The sequence below is a fragment of the Anomaloglossus baeobatrachus genome, unplaced genomic scaffold (genome assembly GCF_048569485.1).
Source record: "Anomaloglossus baeobatrachus isolate aAnoBae1 unplaced genomic scaffold, aAnoBae1.hap1 Scaffold_219, whole genome shotgun sequence".
NCBI classification, from domain to species: Eukaryota; Metazoa; Chordata; class Amphibia; order Anura; family Aromobatidae; genus Anomaloglossus; species Anomaloglossus baeobatrachus.
Genome location: NW_027441989.1, coordinates 144,131 through 157,609, shown reverse-complemented (window position 1 = coordinate 157,609; position 13,479 = coordinate 144,131). Strand labels below are relative to the sequence as shown.

The 13,479-nt window shown below is 46.2% G+C and overlaps 1 protein-coding gene across 1 annotated transcript in view; it reads right to left on the bottom strand.

Annotated features, from left to right (window-relative positions):
* The window catches only part of LOC142261428 (uncharacterized), a 170,000-nt gene that overhangs the window by 114,094 nt on the left and 42,427 nt on the right, over positions 1-13,479 (bottom strand). Inside the window, exon 5 of the mRNA XM_075332115.1 lies at positions 12,559-13,465. Coding sequence (XP_075188230.1) covers positions 12,559-13,465 — 907 coding nt within the window. The remainder of the gene's footprint in view (positions 1-12,558; positions 13,466-13,479) is intronic.

Genomic DNA, 13,479 nt, shown 5'->3' with positions numbered 1-13,479 from the left:
TCTTTTGACGTTCTATACCATGCCTCAGCATCCATAAGGAGATCTTTATCTTTCAAAATCCCTCGCTTATTTAACAAGACATCTTTCTATTCCTGCTCCTCTAATCTCCCTCTCTTGGCAGTGATCCCTGCCACCTTCAGGAGCGACTTCATATTTTTAACATAATTCATCTGCTGTTAACTTGACAGGTGTAGATTGATTGGACCCCATCTTCAAAAGGGTAAACAACCTAAAACTAACACGTCAATCTGGAGGTCTGGTCTGTGCCGTTATACACTTTCTCTCCTGGACCAGCGACTATACACATCCACAGAATACACAGATTTCTATCTCAGTCCACAAAACCACAACACAAACGGGTTGTCTTTCCAAGAAGAAGTGTCACGTGGGTGATAAGGAACGAAATTCACCCTTACTATATGTTACTTCAAGTACTAGTAACCTCTGTTCACCTTATATACACCACATAAGTACGGTCCGTCCAAAACATTTAATGACACTGATTAAGACCAAAGTTAAGGAATTTCCCCAATGTATTCAATCCTAGGTAAGAATACATTGACATCCACTAAAACAAGACCAATGAGTACGCATACAACGTTCAACTCACTGCTTAGCAAGAAAACCGTACCAGGTAACAGTCATGGCTCTTTCCCCCACTTTATACAACACTGCACCTGTACATAGAAAACCCTCCTCTGAAGTCTTCTATTCTCGAAGACCAGATCAAATCCAAAGCCTTATCAATCATCAACTATCGACCGGACACGTCGTCACAAATCGGTGTATCTCGCAGTATACACAGCAGTATACATACACAGTTAACCTTCTCAAAGTAAAGCTGCTCGTTTTTTTTTTTTTTTCCTTCCACTCAAAAGACAGCTCTATACATTATCGCGACACTTCCCCTTTTTCCGCCGTAACTGAACAAAACAGAACTTCCCGTTTCTCGTAAGCCAGCAAGTACTCCGCCTGCTGCAAATAAACAGACATTTCAACAGGTAGACACAGGTAAACACAATAACATAACAATAAGGACACTATATATATATATATCATCCAGGTGGCTGATCTCACCTGCACATATAACCATATATATATATATATATATAACCAGCGTATATAACAACTTCCTCATTTTCCTCTACCGTTAACTCAGAGAAAAACGAAACTTAAAACTTCTGCTTTCTCCAAAGAGCAGACAAAAACCCAAAACCACATTACATTATGTGATTTAGAATTACATTTATACAGACAGCTTAAGGTGAACCTGACCACCTTGGTGTGGGATCTCTTAGGATGGCTTATCTCATGCAAGATGGCGGTCATTAGGTGTCTAGACTGGAATAGCCCAACCCCCCCTTTCGAAATGCAAGTACACGCATGAGGTTTGCAAGGTGAGATTATACAAATGTTCTCACCTGCAGTTGGACTGCGCATCTCCATTCCCTCTCGCGTAGTTGCCTTTCGAATCAAGGTGTCAGCATGGCCGTCCGTCATCCAGACTCCGTCCTAAGGTTCGTTGGGCGCCACTGTTAATGTGGTCCATAAATTTACTGTGATGCAATCTAATCATGCATCCGTCTTAATCTGTCTGCAGTCCAAATTATGAGTCACTTGTGGTAGCATGCATACCACTCTCTTTCACACACACCAGAGTCGTACTCAGATATGAATAGAAAGTAAGACTGCTTTAATCCGGAAGTGAAAATACATTTAAAAGGACTTATTGGCTAGGTGCCAAGAATACGTAACACGTCTCCTATTGGATAAAGTAGAACAGCTTATTCTGTGATATACAATATACTGTAATGTGCTTGGTTCCTCATTTATATTAAGCAATGTCAGCATGATTCACTCATCACATGAAAAGTCCAGACTGTCTGAGTCTTATCTCCAAATGCAGAACTAGGTAGGGTACACAGTCTCAAACAGCATCTTAAATCCTGGTTTTTGGATATCTTCATATATACTCCTAATAGTTCATAATCTTGTCCTTAACACTGTGTTTGACACTGTGTGACAGGGTCACAGTGACTGCTGAGATCGTTATACAGGTCGCTACTGCGACCTGTATTGTTCTGCATCGCTGGTAAGATCTGTGTGACATCTCACCTGCGACCTCCCAGCGACTTAGGGATACTGCTCACATAGCAGCGATCTCGCTAGTGATCTCGCTGAGTCACGGTTTTCGTGACGCAGCAGTGACCTCATTAGCGATCTCGCTGTGTGTGACAATGAGCAGCGATCTGGCCCCTGCTGTGAGATCGCTGCTCGTTGCACACAGCTCTGGTTCATTTTTTTATTGTTGCTCTCCCGCTGTTAAGCACACACCGCTGTGTGTGACAGCGAGAGAGCAACAATCAGGATGCACAGAGCCGGCGTCTGGAAGCATGTGGTAAGCTGTAACCAGGGTAAATATCGGGTAACCAGGGAATCCCCTTCCTTGGTTACCCGATATTTACTTTAGCTACCAGCCTCCGCCGCTCTCACTGCCAGCGCTGGCTCCCTGCATCCTGCACACAGCCGGAGTACACATCGGGTAAAATTAACCCAATATGTACTCTGGCTACGATGCACGGAGCCGGCGTCTGGAAGCTGCGGACACTGGTAACCAACGTAAATATCGGGTAACAAGCGCTTGGTTACCCAATGTTTACGTTGGTTACCAGTGTCCCAGCTTCCAGACGCCGGCGCCGTGGAAGCGCAGCATCGTTTCCACGTCGCTGGGGGCTGGTCACTGGTGAGATCTGCCTGATTGACAGCTCACCAGCGACCATGTAGCGACGCAGCAGCGATCCTGACCAGGTCAGGTTGCTGGTGGGATCGCTGCTGCGTCGCTAAAGTGTGACGGTATCCTTACCTGCGATCCCTATCAGGTCGCATCGTTTTCGGGATCGCTGGTAAGTCGTTGTGTGTGACTGGGCCTTAAGATGTGGAATACATCTGCCTTCAAAGATGTCTTTCTGCCCAACAAAATATTTTTGTGGAAATCCTTTGAAGGCTCACGTGGCGTGTGCTTCCTTAATGACGAAGGTGTGCCACAGACGTCATATTGTCCGAGTAGACTATCACGTGTGCCCTTTGGATCATGGGGACTGCTGCTCTGACAGCTTGGTCCACAGCTTCTAGCTCTCGGTAATTTGTGTATCTGCGGTTGACCTCCTGGGACCAGAGACCTTGAAAGGGAACTTGAAAGACTATCGCTCTCCAGCCTCTCTGGCTGGCATCCATTGTATTCGTCATCAGTGATTCCCGATTCCAGCAGACTCCCCTTTGTAGATGAGTTGGAATCATTCACCACAGCAAAGATGTTTTTACTGAACCTGGAGAAGATATCTTTTTGTTCAGGGACCTCTGAAAACCGTCCCAAGAAGCTAGGATGTGAGCTTGCAGTGAGCTTGAGCCCAGGACACTGCTGGGAGACATGACATCATAGACACTAAAGGTGGCTTTACACGCTACGATTTCGCTAAAGCGATCTCGTTGGGGTCACGGAATTTGTGACGCACATCTGGCCGCTTTAGCGATCTCGTTGTGTGTGACACCTATGAGCGATTTTGAATCGCCGCAAAATCATTCAAAATCGCTCATCGGTGACATCCCCCCCTATTCCCAATTATCGTTGCTGATGCTTGGGCGATGTAGTTCGTCCTTCCTGCGGCAGCACACATCGGTACGTGTGACACCGCAGGAACAAGGAACCTCACCTTACCTGCGTCCCGCCAGCAATGAGGAAGGAAGGAGGTGGGCGGGATGCTCGTCCCGCTCATCTCCGCCCCTCCGCTTCTATTGGGCGGCTGCTTAGTGACGTCGCTGTGACGCCGAACGAAAGGAGACGGTACGCCGGTCACAGCGACGTCGCTATGCAGGTAAGTCCGTGTGACGGGGGTGCGCGATTTTGTGCGCGACGGACAGTGATATGCCCGTGTCGCACAAACGATGGGGGCGGGTACGCACACTAGTGATATCGGTACTGATATCGCAGCGTGTAAAGCCCGCTTAACGCTGATATTGCGAATCTTAGGGTTATCCAATCCATCGCTGATGATGCAGGGGTTAAAACTTTGTTTTTTATCCTCACTTGTTTGTCTTTGGGCAGAAAGGACATTTGTTTGATGGAGAGGGAAGTAGGTCCAATTTTTTGAGGATTTATCACCAATCCCAATCTGTGTAGGATTTTGAGGGTCATCGGTACCTGTTGTCGAGGTAAGGAATGACACAAATGTTCTTTGGTCTCTTTTCAGCCCCTTGGGTGTTCACCAAGCTAATGGGGGAGGTGGTGGTGTTCATACAAACGGGAGGGCGTTGAATTGGTAGTGATGGAGAAACCCGTTGTGACGAACCGCGAAACGGAAGATCTTTTGTAAGCGTGACAGATTGGGATGTGATAATATGCATCCTTTAAATTGATAGTAGACATGAAAAACCCGTGACTGATAAGAGGTATGGTGGATTTGACGGACTCTATATTGAAACGTCTGTAGATGATATGAGGATTTAATGGTTTCAGATTTATAATCAGCCTGGGGGCGCCGTTTTTTTTTTTTTTTTTATCAAGAACAGACCTGAATAGTGACCGTGACCCACCGCTGTTTCTGGTACTGAAGATATTACTCCTATCTTTTGGAGATTTTGAATGCTTAGCATAAGGGTGTTTCATGATCCCTGAGGAGGGGTGATCCTTAGACATTGTGGTAGGTATGTGGCAAATTCGATTTTTAGGCCATCCCTGATGGTGTTTATGACCCACTGATTTGACGAAATCTCTTGCCACTAATGAAGAAACCTGGATAGATGAACCCCTATTCTGATGGTGTCATTGCTTCTCTTGACGATGGCTCCGATCTTCGAACTTCTGGAACATAAAGATGTTCCTACCATTGCCCCCTTTTTGATAACTCTACCGACCCATTTTATCTTTCCCTTGGTACTGGGTAGGCTGACTCGGGGGGGGTGGGGGGGACGAAAAAATGTCTTCATTTGCTTCTCCTCTGGCAATAGCTTCTTTTTATCTGTTGCCGTCTCCAGGATGTCATCCAGGGCTAGGCCAAAAACATATTCTCCCCGAAAGGGGATAGAGCATAGCTTAACTTTAGAAGCCGCTTTGCAGCTCCAAAGTTTAAGCCAAATGCCTCGTCTTGCAGACTTTGAAAGAACCCCACTTCTTGCTGCTACATGGACTGACTCGGCCGATGAATCTGCAAGACATCCTGTCGCCATCTGTAGAGATGGAAGGGAAGCCAAGAGTTCTTCCTTTGGGGTGTCTTGGGCGAGATGCTCCTGAACAGTGATCTGGCTACACATGTAGAGGCCACCCCGGTCCTATGTAGTACCGCAGAGGTCTCCCAGGACTTCTTAAGAACACTGTCAATCTTACGGTCCATGGGATCCTTAAGTGATAACTCTCCAAAGGGAAGAGTCGTCCTTCTGGCCACTCTGGCTACTTGTACATCCACCTTAGATACCTCCCAGCAGCAGGCAGGATTGTCGTCTAGCAGGAACCAGTTCCTCAATTCCCGAGGAATGATAAGGCACTTCTCTGGGGCTTCCCACTCCTGGAGAATCATATCTCTGATGATCTCATGCATCGGGAATCCTACTTTCTTTTTCGTTCTTAAACCCCCAAACATTTCCTCCTGTACTGACCTGGCCGATTTCTTTTCCTCAACCGCCATAGTATCCCGCACCGCTCCCAGTAGTTCATCCATATCATCCATGGAGAACAAATATTTGGTCTCGACTTTATCCACTGAAGAGATACCTTCATTCTCCTCTATGACCTCAGCTGGTAGAGATGATGGACCTTCTAAAGAGTCTTACTCTGACTCCTCCATGAGGCTAAAGCCTGCTTTACACCTTACGATCCAGCATACGATATCGTATACGATCGTAACCGCCCCCATCGTATGTGCAGCACGTTCAATTTGTTGAATGTGCCACACAAACGATTAACCCCCATCACACATACTTACCTTCCATACAACCTCTATGTGGGCGGCGAACGTCCACTTCCTGGAGTGGGAGGGACGTTCGGCATCACAGCGACGTCACGCGGCAGCCAGCCAATAGAAGCGGAGGGGCGGAGATGAGCGGGACGTAAACATCCCGCCCACCTTCTTCCTTCCGCATTGCTGGCCGGGTGGCGCAGTACGCAGGTAAGATCTGTTCATCTTTCCCGGGGTGTCACACACTGCGATGTGTGCTACCCCGGGTACGATGAACAATCTGACGTTCAATTCTAGAGAAATGAACGATGTGCGTGCGATGAACGTATTACCGTTCAATCGCAATCACACGTACCTGTCACACACTGCAATGTACCTTACGATGCCGGATGTGCGTCACTTACGACGTGACCCCGCAGACACATTGTAAGATACATTGCAGTGTGTAAAGCAGGTTTAAGTTTCCTCTTCTTGGGTGCTGGGGCTGCAATGGGAAGAGGCTGGGAGAGGGATGCTAGGAAAGACTGAACCTCCTGACGTACCAGGCTTCTTAACTCTTCAATGAGGGAGGGTTGTTCCTCTCTAACTACTCGGTCAGTACAGGGTTGGCATAGTCTCTTATTATGGCCCGAAGGAAGCCTCTTGCTACACTACACAAAACATTTACGGCTGGAGGTCTTCTCCTTCTTGGGTGCCACATTCTTGTCTCCCCCGACCTTCCCCCAAGTTGCGAGAGAGAAAAGAACTTCGGCACTCAAGAGGAAACAGTGGAAAATGTGTTTCTTTTGAAAAAGATTGCTTTTATTAATGGCTCTTCATATGGAAAAAAAAAAGAGAAAAAACAGTTGACGTTTCGGCTAATACAATAGCCTCTGTCAGTAAACTGTCTATGTATACAGGGTATAATCAAAAAAATAAATGCATGGAAATCCTCGTCACCAGTCTTCTTCACTTTGTCCTTGGATCAGGTGCTCACTAGATACCATCACTGCATGTATACCATTGACTGGGTTCAAGAGCAGACTCTTGCTATCTTTCTCATAACAGGTCATTTCCTGACCGCATATATATCACTACTGCATGATTATCATCGACTGAGTTCAAGAGCAGACTCTTGCTATCTTTCTTATAACAGACCACGGAATTGTCAAAATGGTGACTAAGTTTTCCATGCATATATTTTTTTGATTATACCCTGTATATATAGACAGTTTATTGAAAAAGGCTATTGTATTAGCCGAAACGTCAACAACTGTTTTTTTTTCTTTTCTTTTTTCATATGAAGAGCCATTAATAAAAGCAATCTTTTTCAAAAGAAACACATTTTCCACTGTTTCCTTTTGAGTGCTGAAGTTCTTTTCTCTCTCTTGGTTAAATTTTGACTTCTGAGCACCAATTATCACGGTTGTGCCAGATTCTTTACTTTTCTATTCCCCCAAGTTGCAGTATATTCACTGAACCGGGGGCTGTGTTGGGCTCCACAGAAGCAGAGTGGGTAGAGTGATCTCCCTCCATCCTCAGTCCAGCCTTGAGAGTGCTCTGACTGGGATCTTTGTGTGGTCCGGATGATATCCCAGCTTCCCACTATGGGGGTGACTCCACCTCTACCATCGGTAAGGGGGACACAGGCCATCTAACGGGGCGAGTGCCTTATTTACCGCCACGGTGCTGTGATCACGCATGCGTTCCACAGTGGAACGTATGAAATCTGAAAGTGACGCTGACAAGGAGCCCCTGATGACGTCACTTTCTGCTCACCCCACAGCCACCGTCCGTGAGAGGAGGTGCCGAAGAGCTAAAGGAGTCCCCTGGCGAGTCAGCCTGCCCTGCTTTAGCTCTAAGAGGCGCAGGAGGGGCAGGTAGGTTTCAAATCTGAATGAGACGGAAGCAGCAATGTAGGAGGAAGCGGGTTAGCTCAGACCTCAGCTGCCCGATTGGTAAGGAAGTATGTATGCGACGTTCCCATCACCGGCCACGGAAGCACCGCAGGTCAACTCTTCGTGCCCCATAGGGACAGGAAGCAACACTGGAGATGGGAGGTGGAAAGGAGTTATTTAACCTCTTTGTGTTTCCTGTCCTTATTAGGGTAGAGCGGTAACCTCCTGTGTGCTGTCGTGGAAGGTGACTAGAGAAAAATAAAAGGTTTGATATTTTCCACTCTTAAGCACTAGGGGGAGCAGCTGCTGAAATCCTACTGTAGACCTACTGTACTGTATAACTAGCTCACATTACAACTGCAGTATACGTGGGTGGAATCTGTTCATGTGTGTGATGTCACCTCCGCCTTCTGTTCTGTGTGTTTCTGAAAGGATAACAGAGAATGAAGTTAAGGATCACAGTGCTGAGCCATTTTGTTAGTGAGCGCAAAGTGATCCTAATATCTAGTGTCACCAAGGACAGCTGCATAGTGCTCCTTACATAGCGCTCTGCACAACCCATACCAGCAATGCTCTGCCGCATGCCCGCCTTCAATGATCTGCTGCATGCATGCCAGCCCGCCCACAATGCTCTGCCACATGCCCGCCCCCCCAATGCTTTGCCATATGCATGCCCCCCCCAATTCTCTGCCGCACGCACACCCCTCAATGGTCTGCCGCATGCACGCCCGACCGCAATGCTCTGTCGCATGCAGGCCCCCAATGCTCTGCAGCACGCACACCTCCCAATGCTCTGCTGCATGCACGTCCCTCAATGACTATCAATCTTACTCGGTTTGGAGCTCCATGCAAGATCTCGCCTCATGGGGGTAAGTATAATTCTGAGAAAGGTCAAGAATCAGCCTAGCGATACGCAGGAGGACCTGGTCAATGACCTGAAGAGAACTGGGACCACATTCTCAAATATTACTGTAACACTATGCCTTCATGGATTAAAATTGTGCATGGCACACAGGGTCCCCCTGCTCATGCCAGCACATCCAGGCTCATTTGAATCTTTCCAGTGACCATCTGGATGATCCAGAGAGGCATGGGAGGCGGTCATGTGGTCAAGTGAGACCAAACTAGCATTAGTATTATAGCATTGAAGATGGATCGTAGCCGAGTCTTACAGCATGACGATGACCCGAAACACACAAACAGGGCAACTAAGGACCTGAGCCTAATAGAAAATCTTTGGAAGGAACTGAAACTCAATGCAGCCCAGTGACAGCCCAGAAACCTGAAAGATCTGTGTGGAGGAGTGAACCAAAATCCATGCTGCAGTGTGTGCAAACTGGGTCAAGAACTGTAGGAAACATCTGAACTCTGTGAGGTTAGTTTCCCACTTGCGTTGAAAAGCATCCGTTGCTATCCGCCGCCTTGAGGAATTACAGTAACCGTTGCAGGAAACCGTTTATTCCTCATAGACTTCTATTAGCTACGGATAGCAACGGATGGTCTTGCGTTGCATCTGTCCCGCGGCGCATCAGTTGTTTTGTCACTGACCGTCAGTGTCCGTCGAGCGGCGGGAACGCTGAATGTAGCGTTTTTTGTTGCTGTAAAAAAAAACGCACTCTGCAGGATTCCGTTGGGATCCGTTACGAGGCATAATGAATGTATATGGTGCTGGATTCCGTCACGTTCTACTGAGCATGCTCAGCATGTCTAGCAGACGTTCTAAATCGTTTAAAAGCACTACTGGTCTCTCTCTCCGTCGGTCTCTCTCTGTCAATGTCGGTCTACCCCTCTCTCTCTCTCTCATACTCACCGATCACTGGCATGGCACTGCACGGCTGTCACACTTCTCTGGCGGCTTCTCCTCTTTTGGAAATGCCGGCCACTCATTATTCATTTAGTATTCACTGCTTCCCCCGCCCTCCGGCGCCTATGATTGGTTGCAGTCAGACACGCCCCCACGCTGAGTGGCAGCTCTCTCACTGAAACCAACGACAGCCGTCGGTGGGCGGGTCTATATTGTGCAGTCCAATAAATAATTTAAAAAAAACGGCGTGCGGTCCCCCCCCCCCCCCCCCCCCCCAATTTTGATACAAGCCAAGGTAAAGCCACACAGTTGAAGGCTGATATTCTCAGGATGGGGAGCCCCACGTTATGGGGAGCCCCCCAGCCTAAAAATATCAGCCAGCTGCCGCCTGGAAATGCGGCATCCATTAGATGCAACAGTCCCGGGACTCTACCCGGCTCATCCCGAATTGCACTGGTGCGGTGGCAAACGGGGTAATAAGGAGTTAGTGGCAGCTATGGGCTGCTGCCATTAAGTCCTAGGTTAATCATGGCAGGCGCCTATGAGACACATTCCATGATTAACCTGTAAGTGAAAGTAAGTAAACACATACACCCGAAAAAATACTTTATTTGGAATAAAAGGCCAAAACACACCCTCTTTCACCACTTTATTAAAATCCCCAAATACCCCTCCAGGCCCGGCATAATCCACACGAGGTCCCGTGACGCTTTCAGCTCTGCTACATGAAGCTGACAGGAGCGGCAGTAGAACACCGCCGCTCCTGTGAGCTCCACGCAGAAACTGAAGGGAGTCGCGCTGTCAGCGGGAACGTCACTCAGGTAATGCCTGCATGTGCCGCGATGATGAGTGCGGTAGTGCCTGCGTGTGTCGCGATGATGAGTGCGGTAGTGCCTGCGTGTGTCGTGATGATGAGTGTGGTAGTGCCTGCGTGTGCCATGATGATGGGGGCTCTCTCTCTCGGCTACAAAAGTTAACGCAACAAGTTATTTCACAGGAATCCGTTGCCTTTATCATCACACTATTTGCAAGGCATCCGTCACATGCGTCACACAATGCAATGCAATGGATGCCGTTCAAAGCAAGTGTGAAACTAGCCTACTTGCAAACAAAGGTTTCTGTACCAATTGCTAAGTGCTGTATTTCCATTGTATCAAATACTTATTTCACGCATTAAAATGTAAATTCATTATTTAAAAATCATGCAATGTAATTTTCTGTATCGTTTTTTTTATTCTGTCACAGTTGAAGCTACCTACAAAAAAATTATAGCCCTCTCCATTCTTTGCAGGTGGGAAAATTTGCAAAATTGTCCATGTATCAAATTCGAATATTGTGAGAATAAGCTTCTTACCTTTTGATACAGCTTGAGTTGCCTTTCTGAGGAAGGCAAGGTGGTTGGATCAGCGGTTCTCAGAAATAGTGAGTCGCTGTTCAGGCATAAGATTTTATTGTTGCCAATCGCATGGGACATATAAGATTTTGCGTGTGTGGTCCTAATTAAATGAAATTATAAAGATCATGTATGTATGTGTAGGAGACGCCCCTCTGAGACAATAAAGTATCAGAAGTAGCTCTCCCTTTGTCTCAAACAAATAAAAGATTACATCATCGTCACTCATTTATATAAAGGCCCCGTCACACACAACGAGATCGCTAGTGACGCAGCAGCGATCTCGTTATGTGTGACACCTACCAGCGATCAGGCCCCTGCTGTGAGATCGCTAGTTGTTGCTGAATGGTTGGGACCATTTTCTTCAAAGGCGATGTCCTGCTGTGCAGGACGCATCGCTGTGTTTGACGCCTACCAACGACCTCCTAACACAGTCCCAACGCCCGCCGAGATCGTTATACAGGTTGCTGATAGTTACTGCGTCGTTGGTAAGATCTGACTGTGTGACATCTCACCAGCGACCTCCCAGTGACTTACCAGCCATCCTTATCAGGTCACATCGTTTTTGGGATCACTGGTAAGTCGTTAAATGTGATGGGGGCTTAAAGGCCCAGTCACACACAACGACTTACCAGTGATCCCGAAAACGATGCGACCTGATAGGGATCGCAGGTAAGTCACTGGGAGGTCGCAGGTGAGATGTCACACAGTCAGATCTTACCAGCGATGCAGGAATGATACAGGTCGCAGTAGCGACCTGTATAACGATCTCAGCAGTCACTGTGACCCTGTCACACAGTGTCAAACACAGCGATGTGTCCTGCCCAGCAGGACATCGCCTTTGAAGAAAATGGCCTGGACCATTCTGCAACTACTAGAGATCTCACAGCAGGGGCCTGATCGCTGGTAGGCGTCACACATAACGAGATCGCTGACTCAGCTGCGATCTCGCTAGCGATCTCGTTATGTGTGACGGTACCTTAAGACTATATAAACTTTTTAGTTTCACATTCCTGAACTTTACTTTTAACAAAGAAACTGAAACTATGCAAGTCCTTATCTAAAGTAAACAGAGGTCTCTGCTGCATTACACCAGGGAAGACACAGTACAGACTCTTAAGGGTGCTTTACACGCTGTGACATCGCTAGCGATCTCGTTAGCGATGGGACACGCCAGATCGCAGATGCGATCTGCCGAGATTGCACATGTGACCGGCGCTATAAAACGACCTATGACCTAGCGATGTCGCAGCGTGTAAAGTACCCTTTACACAAAGACAAAATGGAGTGTAGATTTAACAAAATGGATTCTTCTCTCATTCAAGCAATACACAAATGGATGAATAAAGCGTACAACTTGGCTGTAACAAAAAAAAAGTTTTTTCTCCCCATCAAAAATTAATAATGTGTAAAAAGATGAATAATTTGTAAATGAGCCATTTTAAAAAGTACACAACCGTAATGACAAATGAACTCTTTATTAACAGATAGTAAAAGTCTATTAATATTTACTAAAACAGACATTCTATTCATGACTATGGCTTCATTCCTGTGTGAATTCTCTCATGTGCAAGAAGATTTGATTTCCAAGCAAAACATTTCTCACATTCTGAACATGAATATGGCTTCTTTCCTGTGTGAATTCTCTCATGTTTAACAAGATCTGATTTCTGAGCAAAACATTTCCCACATTCTGAACATGAATATGGCTTCTCTCCTGTGTGAATTCTCTCATGTTTAACAAGATCTGATTTCTGAGCAAAACATTTCTCACATTCTGAACATGAATATGGCTTCTCTCCTGTGTGAATTCTCTCATGTGCAATGAGAACTAATTTACGAGCAAAACATTTCCCACATTCTGAACATGAATATGGCTTTTCTCCTGTGTGAATTTTCTCATGTTTAAGAAGATTTGATTTCAAAGTAAAACATTTCTCACATTCTGAACATGAATATGGCTTCACTCCTGTGTGAATTCTCCAATGTTTAAGAAGATTTGATTTCAAAGCAAAACATTTCCCACATTCTGAACATGAATATGGCTTCACTCCTGTGTGAATTCTCTCATGTGTAATGAGATCTGATTTGTTAGCAAAACATTTCTCACATTCTGCACATGAATATGGCTTCACTCCTGTGTGAATTATCTCATGTCTAATAAGATGTGATTTCAGAGCAAAACATTTCCCACATTCTGCACATGAATATGGCTTCACTCCTGTGTGAATTATCTCATGTCTAATAAGATGTGATTTCCGATCAAAACATTTCCCACATTCTGCACATAAATATGGCTTCAGTCCTGTGTGCATTCTCTCATGTGTAATGAGATGTGATTTCTGAGCAAAACATTTCCCACATTCTGAACATGAATATGGCTTCACTTCTTTGTTACTTTCACTTCCCTTAGCATTCTGTGTGGAACTCCTGGTACCGTCATCTGCCATAAATAAA